This window comes from Bubalus bubalis, chromosome 12 (assembly GCF_019923935.1).
Source record: "Bubalus bubalis isolate 160015118507 breed Murrah chromosome 12, NDDB_SH_1, whole genome shotgun sequence".
Taxonomy (NCBI): Eukaryota; Metazoa; Chordata; class Mammalia; order Artiodactyla; family Bovidae; genus Bubalus; species Bubalus bubalis.
This window is the reverse complement of record NC_059168.1, coordinates 62,913,304-62,926,450: the sequence shown is the minus strand read 5'-3', so window position 1 is coordinate 62,926,450 and position 13,147 is coordinate 62,913,304. Positions and strand designations below refer to the sequence as shown.

General features: G+C 45.9%; 1 protein-coding gene across 1 annotated transcript in view; it reads right to left on the bottom strand.

The window, feature by feature from the left end:
• SLC1A4 (solute carrier family 1 member 4) overlaps positions 1 to 12,440 on the bottom strand; it is a 29,975-nt gene extending 17,535 nt beyond the window's left edge. Inside the window, exon 1 of the mRNA XM_025261242.3 lies at positions 11,612 to 12,440. Within this exon, the coding sequence (XP_025117027.1) occupies positions 11,612 to 12,138 (527 nt within the window). The 5' untranslated portion in view covers positions 12,139 to 12,440. The remainder of the gene's footprint in view (positions 1 to 11,611) is intronic.
• Between the last annotated feature and the right edge of the window lie 707 nt (positions 12,441 to 13,147).

Below are 13,147 nucleotides of genomic sequence, written 5' to 3'. Positions count from 1 at the left end.
AAATCCAAGGGAATGCTGTGTTGTCACAATAACTGGGGGGCATTCCTGGAACTGGGGGAGTATGTTTGGGCAGAAGTGCCAGATCCCAGCTAATTTGTTCTGCTAAGAGTGGCAAAGTCCTGTGTAATAAATAGTTTCAAGGCTCTCATACTTCCCAATGTCCTGTATGACACAAAACTGTACAGGAAAATCTTATTCATAAATTATTTGAGCTTACAGACTAACTTTAAAGCAAGGTATTTTTGTGCAGTTTGAATATACACTGAATTTTCTAGGACTGAAACTCCTGTGTAAAACGTGGGATGATTTGTTTTGCTTTGTTCAGAATATTTTCAAGTATCATTCACTTTCTGGGAAATCACATCACTAATGAAAAATTGTAGGATCTGGGCCCTTAATCACACATGCTAGTAACTGAGTATCAGTCTGAATTTAAAGCTCTTTCATTAATGGTGACTCTAAACTCAGAAGCAAGCACCTAATCATTTTGTTTTAGAGCATTCACATCTTGAAATACATTATTTTTACTATGAATTACTCTCCTTCAGTATTTAACTTTTAAAAACTTTACAGTATACTTTTTTATTTCTATTTTTTAAAATATGTAATAATCTCTTCTACCTATTTATCCCACCCTCCACCATCATCTCTGGCAACCACCAATCTGGTATGTTTTTTATATTACAGTTAAGTTATATTGATGTTTGAGATTATGTGTGGGGTAAATTCTATTTATGGATTTCATTTCAGGATGAAAGAAGTTATAGAATTTTGTTATAAAAAGAGAGCAATAGAACTGATCCAGTTACACTAGATTTTGAAACCAAAACCTTGGCAGGCAAATAGTTTTTATTGAGCCTCCTTTGGGTCAGATTTTGTACAGATGCTAGACTGATGTTGAAGCTGAAACTTCAATACTTTGGCAACCTGATATGCGAAGAGCTGACTCATTGGAAAAGACCCTGATGCTGGGAAAGATTGAGGACAGGGGGAAAAGGGGACGACAGAGGATGAGATGGTTGGATGGCATCACCGACTCAATGGACATGGGTTTGGGTGGACTCCGGGAGTTGGTGATGGACAGGGAGGCCTGGTGTGCTGCGGCTCATGGGGTTGCAAAGAGTTGGACACGACTGAGCAACTGAACTGAGAACTGAGTTGTGATATATGAAAATCCCACTGACAATCCATTTTTCTACTGACCTCCTATAGTAAGTCTGGAGAGTAAAAGCTCATCCTTTACAATCTGTGCCAAACATCCATTAATTCTTACTTCTGTAGATGAGTTATTCACAGTGTTAGAATCTCTAGGCAACTATTTGCATGTATTCAGTTTCAGAGCTCAGCAGGTCTGACTGCAGCCCAGCTTGGCAAGCAGAGTCAAAGAGGCATCCTGGTAGTCACATCTTTGTGTAATATCCTCTCCTTGAGTGTGTGTCATGGTGGAGTGTGGGGGTGGGGGCTATGACTTGCTTCCAGTCAATAGAAAGGCACTAGTAGTAAAGAAGCCGCCTGTAAATGTAGGAAACACGAGTTGTGGGTTCAGTCCCTGTGTTGGGAAGATCCCCTGGAGGAAGGCATGGCAACCCTCTCCAGTATTCTTGCCTGGAGAATCCCAAGGACAGAGGAATCTGGTGGGCTACAGTCCATGGGTTTGCAAAGAGTTGGACACAAATAAAGTGACTTAGCATGAGTATGCGCACAAACAAAATACAGTAAGGGTAATGGGCTATCACTCTTGTGATATGATTACATAAACTTGTGGGTTCTATCTTGCTAGAAGACACTCTTTATTGCTTTCTGGGCTTGCATACTGATGAAACAAGCCACCATGTTAGAAAGACCCATATGACAAGACACGGAGGACAGTCTCTGGCCAATAGCCAGCTAGGAACAGAGGCTCCCAGTGTGAACCTCAAGGAACTGAATTCTGCCAACAACCGTGTGTCCTCAGAGGGGAATCCTTCCTCAGTTTAGCCTTCAGATGAAAGCCCAGCTGTGGTTGACACTTTGCAGCCTTGTAAGAGACTCTAAAGCAGAAAACCCAGCTAAGCCATGCTAGGATTCCTGACACTACAGATTCTGTGGGATAATAAATGTGTGACTTTAAGCTGTTAAATGGTGGTAACTTATTATACAAGAGATAATACACCCACCAACAGGGTTAACAAAACACAAAAATGACTTTGTTAGAACACTCAGGCTTCCAAAAGACAGCCAACAGCTAGAGACGGCAATTCAGCATTTCCTCACTTGCTTGTCTATGAAACCTGAATTGCTTTCAACATACTTAAAGAATACCCGAAAGTACATGGCTGTATTTAAACAGACAAGATGTGATCTGTGAATTAACCATTGCAAAATAGTGATCTGAAATTTGATTCCTATTACAAGCATTACTTATTTTAAAATGAAGGTAGAAACAGGCTAGGCATTGGTATTGGTTATTTGTTAATGTATAGATGAATAGCAACTTACTTTTGCCTATGATTTCCATTACAAAGCACCTTTAACAGTCTTGTTGGGTATTTCATTTCCATTTGCTATACTAGTTAGAAGCAAAAACAGGCCCTGAGCCAAGGTTTCATCCATTCTACATCCACCACAGTAGTTCTCAGACTGAGCTGGCCACCTGCTTCTCTCCCTAAAAGGACTGAGAAGTTAAGGAGAGAGCTGGGATAGAAGCCCTCTATCTTCTCCATTGGGGATGATTTCTCCTACAAATACTTCACATCCTTCAGAAATGAGCTGTTTCCTCACTCGGTACAAGCACAGCCTCTCCCATAGCCTTCAAACACACTCTCTTCCAAGGGTCACAGACCACTTGTTCAAACCCTACTATCTGGCCAGCCTGGTGTCTTTAGAAAGCAATAACCCAATACTGCCTCACCCAGAATGGATCTTAACTCACAACTTCTAGACCAATCTGTTTTCAGATAGTCTACAAAATCCAATGGGAATAGAGAGGTACATTCAGTACTAGAGTCAAAACGGCAACTCCAGCCAAAAGAATCAAATTCCTAAGAAGAACATGATGTGTTCTGGCAGTTTCTTGTAAAGTTAAACATACACTTACCATATGACCCAGCGTTTCTACTCCTAGATATAAGTTATATGAATAACAGCATTATTCATAAATGCTCAAAACAGAAATGTCCATTAACTGATGAATGGACAAACAGCATTATGATAAATCCATACAAAAGAATTCTACTTGAAAATAAAAAGGAATCAATCACTAATATACACAACATGGAGAATCTCAATAACACTGTGCTCAGCAAAAGAAGCCAGACAAAGAAAAGTACATACTGAGTGATTCCATTGCCATGAAACTCTAGAAAAAGCAAAACTAATCAATAGTGATAGAAAGCAAAACTTTCTATCCAAAGCTGCCCAGGGCCAGGGATGAAGTGTGGGAACTGCTGAGAAGGATCATGGGAGACAAAAATGTTCACTGTTTGGATTATGGTAGTGATTAAGGGGTTTATCTATCTGTCAAAACTCATTGAACTGCACCCCTGAAGTGGGTGCATCTTTTGTATGTAAATCATATCTCAAAATTCCTTAAAAAGTTAGGACAAAAGATACACTGCTAACTGCAAAGGAGATCTGACAACCAAAAAACATACACACATTCAACGGGATGACTGAACTTTTTAGATTACACAACTCAGCTCTCAAATATTAACCCCTTGGGAGGAAATGCCTGGGGGCAATGAGTTGAACCCACCAAATCACTCTCTCTTAGTTCCCCTCGTTGCCACAGGCCAGGAGCAGGAGTGCCCCCTGCCCCACCTGCCCTCCAAGGGGCAAGGGTGTGAGGCTGCAGGATTAAGATGCAGGGGTTAATAGTCAGCCGCCTGTTGCTCTGGCTAAATGAGAAAACCACCATGGGAAAAGAATAAAAGCAAAATACAGCAATACAGCATAACCCAAATAAAAGTATATTGGGTTGATCAGTTGGGATTGTCATGCCCTGCTAAGCTAAGGAAAAACATAGTGTGAACTTTGGAATGCTGAGTCAGTACAAGTTCAGAACGCTGCTTGTGCACACACTAAGATGTTTTCCCAAGGCATATGCGGGTCTATGACCTCTAGCTAGGTGATAGCCCTTGTACAAGAAAATAACAAATATAGTTTAAAGTAATCAATAAAATGGGAGATGTGACTGGGGACATAGGAGGCTGACTTCATTGTAACACAACAGATACTCTCTGCTTGCCAAGACACTAAATAAAAGTGATGTGGCTCCAAGGAACAGGGCTCTTGACCCAAGAGGTCTTGAGTCCCCCGGTCCCATCTTTAACACTTTAATTCTGTCTCTAGTTTCTTTTTCCCAAACTGTGCGTCAACCACTTTCAATCCCTACTTGCTGTGCTGGCCGCAGCAGTAAGACAAAACATTTTTCTCTACTCTTCATAGATCCTGCCTTTGGTGTTGTATCTAAAAAATCATTGCCATATCAGAGGTCATCTTATGTTATCTTCCAGGAGTTTTATAGTTATGCATTTTACATTTAGATATGTGGTCCATTCTGAGCTGATTTTTGTGAATGGCACAAAGGCTGTGTTTAGATTCACTTTTTTTGCATGTGGATGTCCAGGTGTTCCAACACCATTTGCTGAAAAGATGTGCCATTCTACTGCCTTTACTCTTTTGTCAAAGACCAGTTGATCATATTTAGGTGGGTTGATTTCTGGGCTCTCTACCCTGTTTCACTGATGTACTTGTCTGTTCTTTTGCCAACACCACACTGTCTTGATCACTGTAGCTTTCTTTGTAGTGAGTCTTACAATCAGGTGTGTCGGTTCTTTGATTTTGTTCTCTCTGCACTCTTCTTTCCCCTCTTTCATCGGCTTTTAGACACAGATGCTGCAGTGAACTCAGGCTTTTTCTTACTGCTGAGCTCTCCTGTATTGATGGATCATCTGCTCCATCACACAAGCAGTTTTTTCCCCCAGAGCTCTGTCTCCAAGCACTTTTCCCAGCTCCTCACATTGACAGAGTAACCTTGGGTGCTTTCAAAATGAGGAACAGGATCTTAGAGTGATCAGTTTAACCCTTCATTTAGTGTCCAGAGATAGGAATTCGCTATATCTCCCATTCACATTCCATACAGACCAGCACCATCCAACAGGACTTTCTATATTTATGCTGTCCAATATGCTAGTTGTGTGGCTACTGAGCACTTGAACAATGGCGAGTGCTACTTAGAGTCTGAATTTATTTTATTTACATTTAAATTAGTTAACTTTAAATAGTTACTTGTGACTGGTGAGTTGTGGACCTCACAACTCCAGTACAGATTTGTGTTGTAAGATCCACTGTCTGGAAATCAGAAGAATCAAATGCTCCTCAGGCTCACCTCTGCAGAACACTCAATTTCACTGGGTACTAGTATGCTTCTAAACACTGAGCTCCTCATTTTATTCAAATTCTCAAATATGTCCTTTATTCTGTTATTTGATTCTGAGAAATGTTCTGGAATTACAAAATACCAGCTGTATTTCCCAGCTCTAAGGAGCACTCTATAAAAGATGTAATACATTAGACAGAATATAAAAGAGCAGCGTGCATCAGTACTTACAATGTGGTTTTGTGGAACCTGTGTTTCAGGTTGTCTATGTGGAGGTGGGGGTGTCTATATGTGCATGCTATCATCTAAAGTGTATTTCTCATAGTGCGTCTAAGTCAAAAACATCTGCAAAAGTGCCAAGACTGTATTACTACATCCAGAGACCCAAGTCAGATCAAACTGGGAGAGAATGAATGGACTTGCCAGTGCTTTACGAACATTTGGACACATAGTTTAAAGCAAACAGAAAAACTGGTATAAGCCAAGGCCAAACTTGCGAAAGCAGAACTACTGTGAATGGTACTGAAGACACTCGAGCAGTTCACACCATGAAAACTTCACAGATGTTCCTTCTTTATACATCTGGTCCTGTTTGTTCTTCTGAGCCTATTGTCAAGGATGGTATGCATTTCCCTGTTCCATATGAGAAGAATGTAAAGCAATTTACTTTTGCTTAGGTATATTTTTTTTTGTTCCAACAGCATTTCCTTTCATTTAACTTCAAACAGTCCTTAGCCAACTTATGCACATTTCAAAGACTCTTCAGAACAGGATATGACACTATATGTACACCTGATAAATATATATCATCTGTAGTGTTCATTGTTACAGAGTTAGCTAACACCTTCAGATCTTGGTACCCCCTACAAGGTCAGGAGCAGAGGGACAGCTGGGGGTGATGGGCCCACACTATGGAGACAGTAGGGGGTCGGGGAGTAAACTATCCTCTTTTTGAGGCCCACATTCAGTTTTAGATTCCTGCTGGAAAGGCTAATGCCCGGCCCCTGGGGTGGGGGGTGTTGGAGGAAACAAGGCTAAGAGGACCACTCATTCTCTGTATCAAGTAGCCTTCAGCTGTCCCCAAGAGGTTGGGACATGCTAGGATATTAGAGAGACACTGATATATACTAACTCTTTCGATTCCTGTAACAAATCTGGGTAGTGGCTACACTATTATTAACCCCATTCTACAGATAAGGAAACTGAGGTACAAACAGACTAAATGACTGTCCATATAGCTAGTAAGTGGTAGTGAAAGTGAAGTGAAAGTATCAGTTGCTCAGTCGTGTCTGACTCTTTGAGACCCTCTGACTGTAGCCCGCTCCTCTGTCCATGGGATTCTCCAGCAAGAATACTGGAGTGGGTTGCCATGCCCTTCTCCAGGGGATCTTCCCAACCCAGGGATCGAACCCAGGTCTCCCACATTGCAGGCGATTCTTTACCGTCTGAGCCACTAGGAAAGCCTGTGGTGGTAAAGCTGTATTCAAACTCGGGTAGCTGACCTCAGAGTCTGTACTTCATCACTATCCACACTGTCTCCCTGGATTTATGTTCTTCAGGTCTGGTGTCGAGCTAAAGAAATTGGTTTTAAATTACAAGCTACCAGTTTCAGTGACTAGGTAGGCTGAGAAAACTCCATTAATTTGGATCCATGTTTGATTTGCTAGGAGTCTTCATCTAGCCTACAGAAGGGAGAGACGTAGGTCAGATAACCTGCTATGGTCAACATTTAAATAAAAGATTCATCATTCACTCCCTTGACTGTGATCTAGGGACTCAGATCTCAGTCGCTGACAGTTTTCTTCACATCTACTGAAGAAATGCGTTCTTTGCAGGCTGAGAGGCCTCATAGTCACCCAGTTCTTGGGAAAAAACCTAGGACCTAGAGCCTCCTTCCAGCAGGGGAAAGGCTCCTAGCACTGTCCTCTGTTGAGAAAATGAGTGCAAGAAAAGCAATAGAGCCTAGAAAACTGGGCAACAGGCAAAATCTCAGTTGTCTTTACCAGGCACACAGCAGCCATGGGTACACTTCTGTAAGACAATGGCCCAGGGCCATTCTCCAGGCTGCCAGTGCAGATGGTGCCTTAGACCCCTGCCTCCTTGGCACATCAGTGTCTGGTCTTCCATTTCAAAACCACAAATACTAGCACTCAGAGGAAGGTTACCTCAATCCTTTCCATTAACAGGTGAAGAAACCTGAGGTCAACTTTGGAGACCAGACACATGTCATGCAGGGGAAAAAGAAAACAGATGTTGGGGATGATATGTGAGGATTTCTGCCCCATTTCAGAATGGAAGGCTCTTCTGTGTTTAGTTTTGATTTTCTCCATTTCCCAAATGCTCTACATTGTTGATTCTGTTAGTCCAAAACATAGCCACTGTTCACCAGGATTTTTCTCCAGGCTCCACAGGGTTCCCAATAGACTCAAAAAGCTCTATTAACTTCAAGTCATCCTGAGCTCTCCACACATTCTTTTCTTCCCACCCACTCTTTATTTCAGAGTATGAAAAGAGAGCCGGGCTTCACAGGTGGTGCTAGTGGTAAAGAAAGTGCCTGCCAATGCAGGAGACATAAGAAACACAGGTTTGATCCCAGGGTCGGGAAGATCCCCTGGAGGAGGAAATGGCAACCTACTTCAGTATCTTTGCCTGGAGAATCTCATGGACAGAGGAGCTTAGAGAGCTACAGTCCATGGGATTGCACAGAGTCAGACATGACTGAGCCACTTAGCACACACATAAAAAGAGAATCATCCCCATTAACTCATGTGAACCGGAAAAACATCATCACTCATAATCTTGCTCCATTTATAACAAGAGCAAACATTACTGGGTCAGTCCTATTCTTAGAGCTTTACAAACATAACTCATTCAACCCTCATCACAATCTCAAGAGGCAGGTGTTCTCATGATTGCCATTATAAAGACGAGGAAGCCAAGGCACATTTATGGACATGTCCTAGTACCCACAATCAGTAAGCAGTTAGAGACCAAGAACTCCACAATGATTGGGTCCCTGAAGACCTGCTTAAAAGTCACTCTGGGTCACATCCAGTAACGAGTTCTGACATTCTCCCAGGTTCCTAAGCATGGCGCTCAGAAGGAAACCATAACTTTCCCACCTGCCAGCTACTGTCACTTCTCAGCTCTCTAAGGTCCTGCTCTAGCCTCAGCCCCACGCCCCAGTCTGCTGTGCTATTTCTAATCCATTGTGTTGGGAAATCACAACACTTGGCAATAGCATTCTGAATTTTCTAAAAGGCTCAATCAGTATTTGTTAACTTCATTTCTTTCTGACTTGAAGTTCCATCTTGAAAAAATAAATTAGAAATCATGGCAGAGAGATCCAGTGGGAGTTTGGGGCATCTCCACCATCCAGAAAGATCATGGACTTGAGCAAAGCCTTGGTCACAGCTGCACTAAATCACCTGAGGCTTTTTCCACTCCTTCCAGGTGTGTAAGTTCTAGGCAGTTACCAGGGGGCGGGCCTGCAGGATCACTGAGGTGTTTGCCTGCAGTCTCATTTCATCACTCGCCCACAAGGCAGAAAGGACTGCACCCTGCCTTTGCCAGGGAACATGCCTGGAGTCACATGAAATCAGCATCCGTGAGGTCTCTTTGAGGGAAGTAATTTTATTTATTTATATATTTTTTACTTTTTGGCCACACAATGCAGCATATGGGATCTTAGTTCCCCGACCAGGGATCAAACTCGCACCCCCATTGGAAGGTGGAGTCTTAACCAATGAACCACCGGGGACCAGGGAAATCCCAAGGGAAGCAATTTTAAAGCATTTACCCAGAGGGTCCCCAGACTCAGGAGGCACTTCCACATGACTCAGGATTCTGTTTCTTCTCACATGGGCTCAAAGAGAACGTCAGATTTAACCCACATACTCGCTTTCCTTCACTGAAGGGGCTCGACTCCTCTGCTTACAAGAAGTTAGTGTCATACCCTACCTGGTTCCTGGTCAGCATCTGCATCAGGGCAAACATTTCTGAGATGGGACTAGACCAGCAGCATAGCCTCATTACTATGGTGTGCTGATTTGGGGAAGGAAAGAGTGGGAGAAATAGAGCCCTGAACCAGAGGGGAACCAGATCCATAGCTCTTCTCTCCCTCTTTTGATAAACCACTCTGTGGCCTTGAGCAAATCACTTAATCTGTCTCAGTTTTCTGAGTGGTAAAATAGGGTCTACCACTTACCCTACCTTTATCTGTGAGCTCCTGGATTAAATAAGGTCAGCCACTGGAAGCACCATGAAACACTACCTACTTCCAACAAGCCATGACAAAGGTTGTCTTGATCCTTCCCTGTGTTTTCAGCACAAGTCACTGAGAGTCTACACTTATACTGGCCACTAAGTCATGATGCCGGGTCATTCACTTCAGAAGCAGGAGTTGAAGAGACTCGGATCTAAAACTAGAAAACCACAATCAGGAAATAAGTCCCTTCTTGGGCTCGTGGTAATACGGTAACCCCTCACTTCTCCCCCTACACCTGTTTCTTAGCCATTGCCTCTCTCTTGGAGACAAAAGAGTGCTACCAGTCTCCCTATGTGTACCACCAACACATCAGAACATCTACACTCCTTGAGCCACTGATCCCTGCCAAAAAGACTCCTTTAAGCCCACAATCATGCTCCCTCACTGATACATTGAAGGTAATAAGTCAAAGGCACATGAAACACTACCTACTTCCAACAAGCCATGATGAAGGCTCATCTGGTCCTTCTGTGTTTTCAGCCTGAGCCACTGCGAGTCTGCACTTACGCTGACCGCTAATCCATGATGCTTAGCAGTCAGTGTAAGTGACCACTACTCTCAACCTAAGTAGACTTTTTCAGTATCCACCTAAAAGTTAGTCCGTAACAATCTCTAAAGACTCCACATAATAAGCTACCAGACACTAGACAAAGGCTATATCTCATCAAAGTTGTAATAGGCCACCTCCACCTATCTTTTTGGTAAGAACTTTTTGGTCCCCCTTATGGGTTTTTTTTTTTTTTTCTAAAGTAAATGCCTTTGACTTTTTCTGTTGTTATAACTTTATTTTTTTTAATATTTTAGTTTATTTTATTTTTTAACTTTACAATATTGTATTGGTTTTGCCATATATCAAAATGAATCCGCCACAGGTATACATGTGTTCCCCATCCTGAACCCTCCTCCCTCCTCTCTCTTAAGTGGCAGTCATCACATTTTCCTGAAGGAGAAATGGAAACAGCAGGAAGTCAAGTCACTTTGCCCAGTGTTTGCTCTTTTTCACAGCCTCAGCAATGAGGAGCTTTGCTTCAGTGACTCAAGACAAAACATATGTCCAAGACTCTGATTCCAGAATTATTGAAAACCCAGAGAGGGAGCCAGCCAAGCTCTCCCCAATCAACTGAACCTGGCCACATCAGTAAATGCCTCTAGGTTGAAGTTTTCCCATCTGTGAACTCTGGGCTAATGGAGAAACCAAAAGAAGCTGAGGCTTTGGCGAATCCACAAAAACTACATTTCTAGGGATGAAATGCAGCTTTACAGTCCCCCAAAGCAGCAAAGTTAACTGAAGATGCTTCTTCCTCCTCCCTCTCTAGAATTCACATCTTCCCACAAATAAAGCCCCTTGAAACTCACAATACTGTACAGTGGTCCTGACTATGCAGGTGGAGAGCAACCTATCCCAAGCTCCCCCGGAGAGGCATGTTTCTGGGCAATGAGCCCTGAACAACTCACTCCAGCCTTGTTATTCTTGGGTCCACTGACAACCCTTCAAAAAACTGCCAGCTTCTTCCCAGCCAAAGGGCTGAAACAGATGCCATAGATTACAGGGGAGAATGGCCCAACAGGCAAAATTTAACCAGCACTCTCCGAAGCTTCTTTGCACTACCTAGGGAGAAAATTAGGTGAGAACATAGGGGCGTGGTTGGAACGTTTTTCCCTAGAGAGGGCAGCCAAAGCGTATAAGCGAAGTACAGGTGAGACCTCTGCCTCTCTCTAGCACACTCCCACCTAACGGTAGGACGGGTCTTGCTGAAAGCTGGAGCCCTGGTCCTTGAAAATGTCCGGTGCGACCCGGCTGACGTTTGCACAGGTGTGGTCAACACTCAAAGTCTGCAGACGTTATTTTGACATTTAAAACTGTTAAAGGCCACCAGCAGCCAATTAAGAATGATTACGGGGGCATATGAACTAGAGTGCATTTAATGAGCTGGCGTCTCCCACTGAGGCTCAGGAAGGCGGGGTGGAGGTCGCGGGGACATTACCTGGTTAGGTCAAGGAAGGAGTCCACTGTCTCTTTGGGGACCGGTGGGGGCCCCGAATCCTCCAGACCCAGGTCGCTGGACTGAAGGGTCTGCGAGCCAGATCCAGGTTTGATGATGAAAGCCAAAGCAACCGCGAGAGCTGAGGCTCCTAGCGTGGTGAGGCCGAAGTAGGCGATGGCGATGCCGCCCAGGCGCCCGAGAGAGCTGGCGTCGAGGGAGGCGGCGCCCGACACCAGGCTGCAGACCACCAGCGGCAGGATGATCATACGCAGCATACGGAGCAGCATCTCGCCCGGAAAGGCCAGGTAAGTGACCTGTGTGCGATTCAGCTTGAGTCCACGCAACGCCGCGCCCAGGCCGGCACCCGCCACCACCCCGGACACCGTGAGCAGCACAAGCCCGTGGCGCCGCAGGAAGCCGGCGCAGCGCCCCGCGCGTCTAGCAGTGGTTCCGGGCTCGCCAGGCCCCGCTGCAGGCCCCTCCTGGGCGCTGTCTAGGTAGCCGTTGGTCTCGCTGCTTTTCTCCATGGCGCTGTCCGTGGCTTCGAGCTGGAGGAGGCGGGGGACTCGGGCTCCGGGAAAAGACTCAGCTCTCAATGAACGGATCCCGTGGAGCAGGCGAGGTCCGCTAGCTGTGCCTAGCGGGTTCTTGGAGTCGGCCTGCTGGGGTCCCCGGCCTTGGCGCTGGAGCAGGTGCGGGAAGGACCAGGACAGACGCGGGAGACCGAACTAGAGCCCCGGCCCGAGTGGATCGCCCCGCGCCCAGCCTTTCACTGCGGCCACTGGCTGAAGATGATGCAATGAGGGAGCTCGCAGAAGCGGAGAAAAACCCGAGTGCAGAGCGGCTTAGGCCCACCCCCTTCACACCCACCGCCCCGCCCCCTGCGGCTCCGGCCAATCAGCATCCGAGAAGGGCCGCCGCGCGCCTCGCGCCGGGCTCCAGGCCACCGGTGCCGGGGGAGGGGCGGCCGCTCCGGGGCCGCCGCCTGAAGCCGCTGGGGCACGGGGTGAGCCGGCGAGTCCCGGCGCCCACAGCCTCCGAGGCCCGGCTAACCGAGGCGGGCTCCCGGCGACCGCGGGGCGGGCCGCGGCCTGAGAGACGGCCCGGGCTCGTTGGCACCTGCCGGGGCCTCTCGGGCCGGCCGGGGTCTGGGCCCTCGCGGCCCGAGGGTCGGGGAGAACGTGGAACGCCGAGGCGTTCCTTGTCCTGGGGATTGGGGGAGGGGCTGCCGGCACCGTGGTACTGTCGCTCCAGTGCCGCCCGCCCCTCCTGCGAAGGGGCCTCGCGCGGTGGAGGGGGGATCCGAAGGTCCTCCCACCACATCTTACTCCTGCGTCAAGTCCCCCCTCTAGTCCTGTGTGGTTGCGTGCGATAAAGCCTTGACCAGGCGCAGGCCTTGACGTTGAGACAAAGGATGGATGGATGGATGGATAGGCAAATGCAAAAGCCTTATCACCCTCCCAATAAGGGGTCTGACAAAGCTTTACTCTTAAGTGAAACGGGGTCCTTAATTTAGCCCCTACACCCCGCCACTTC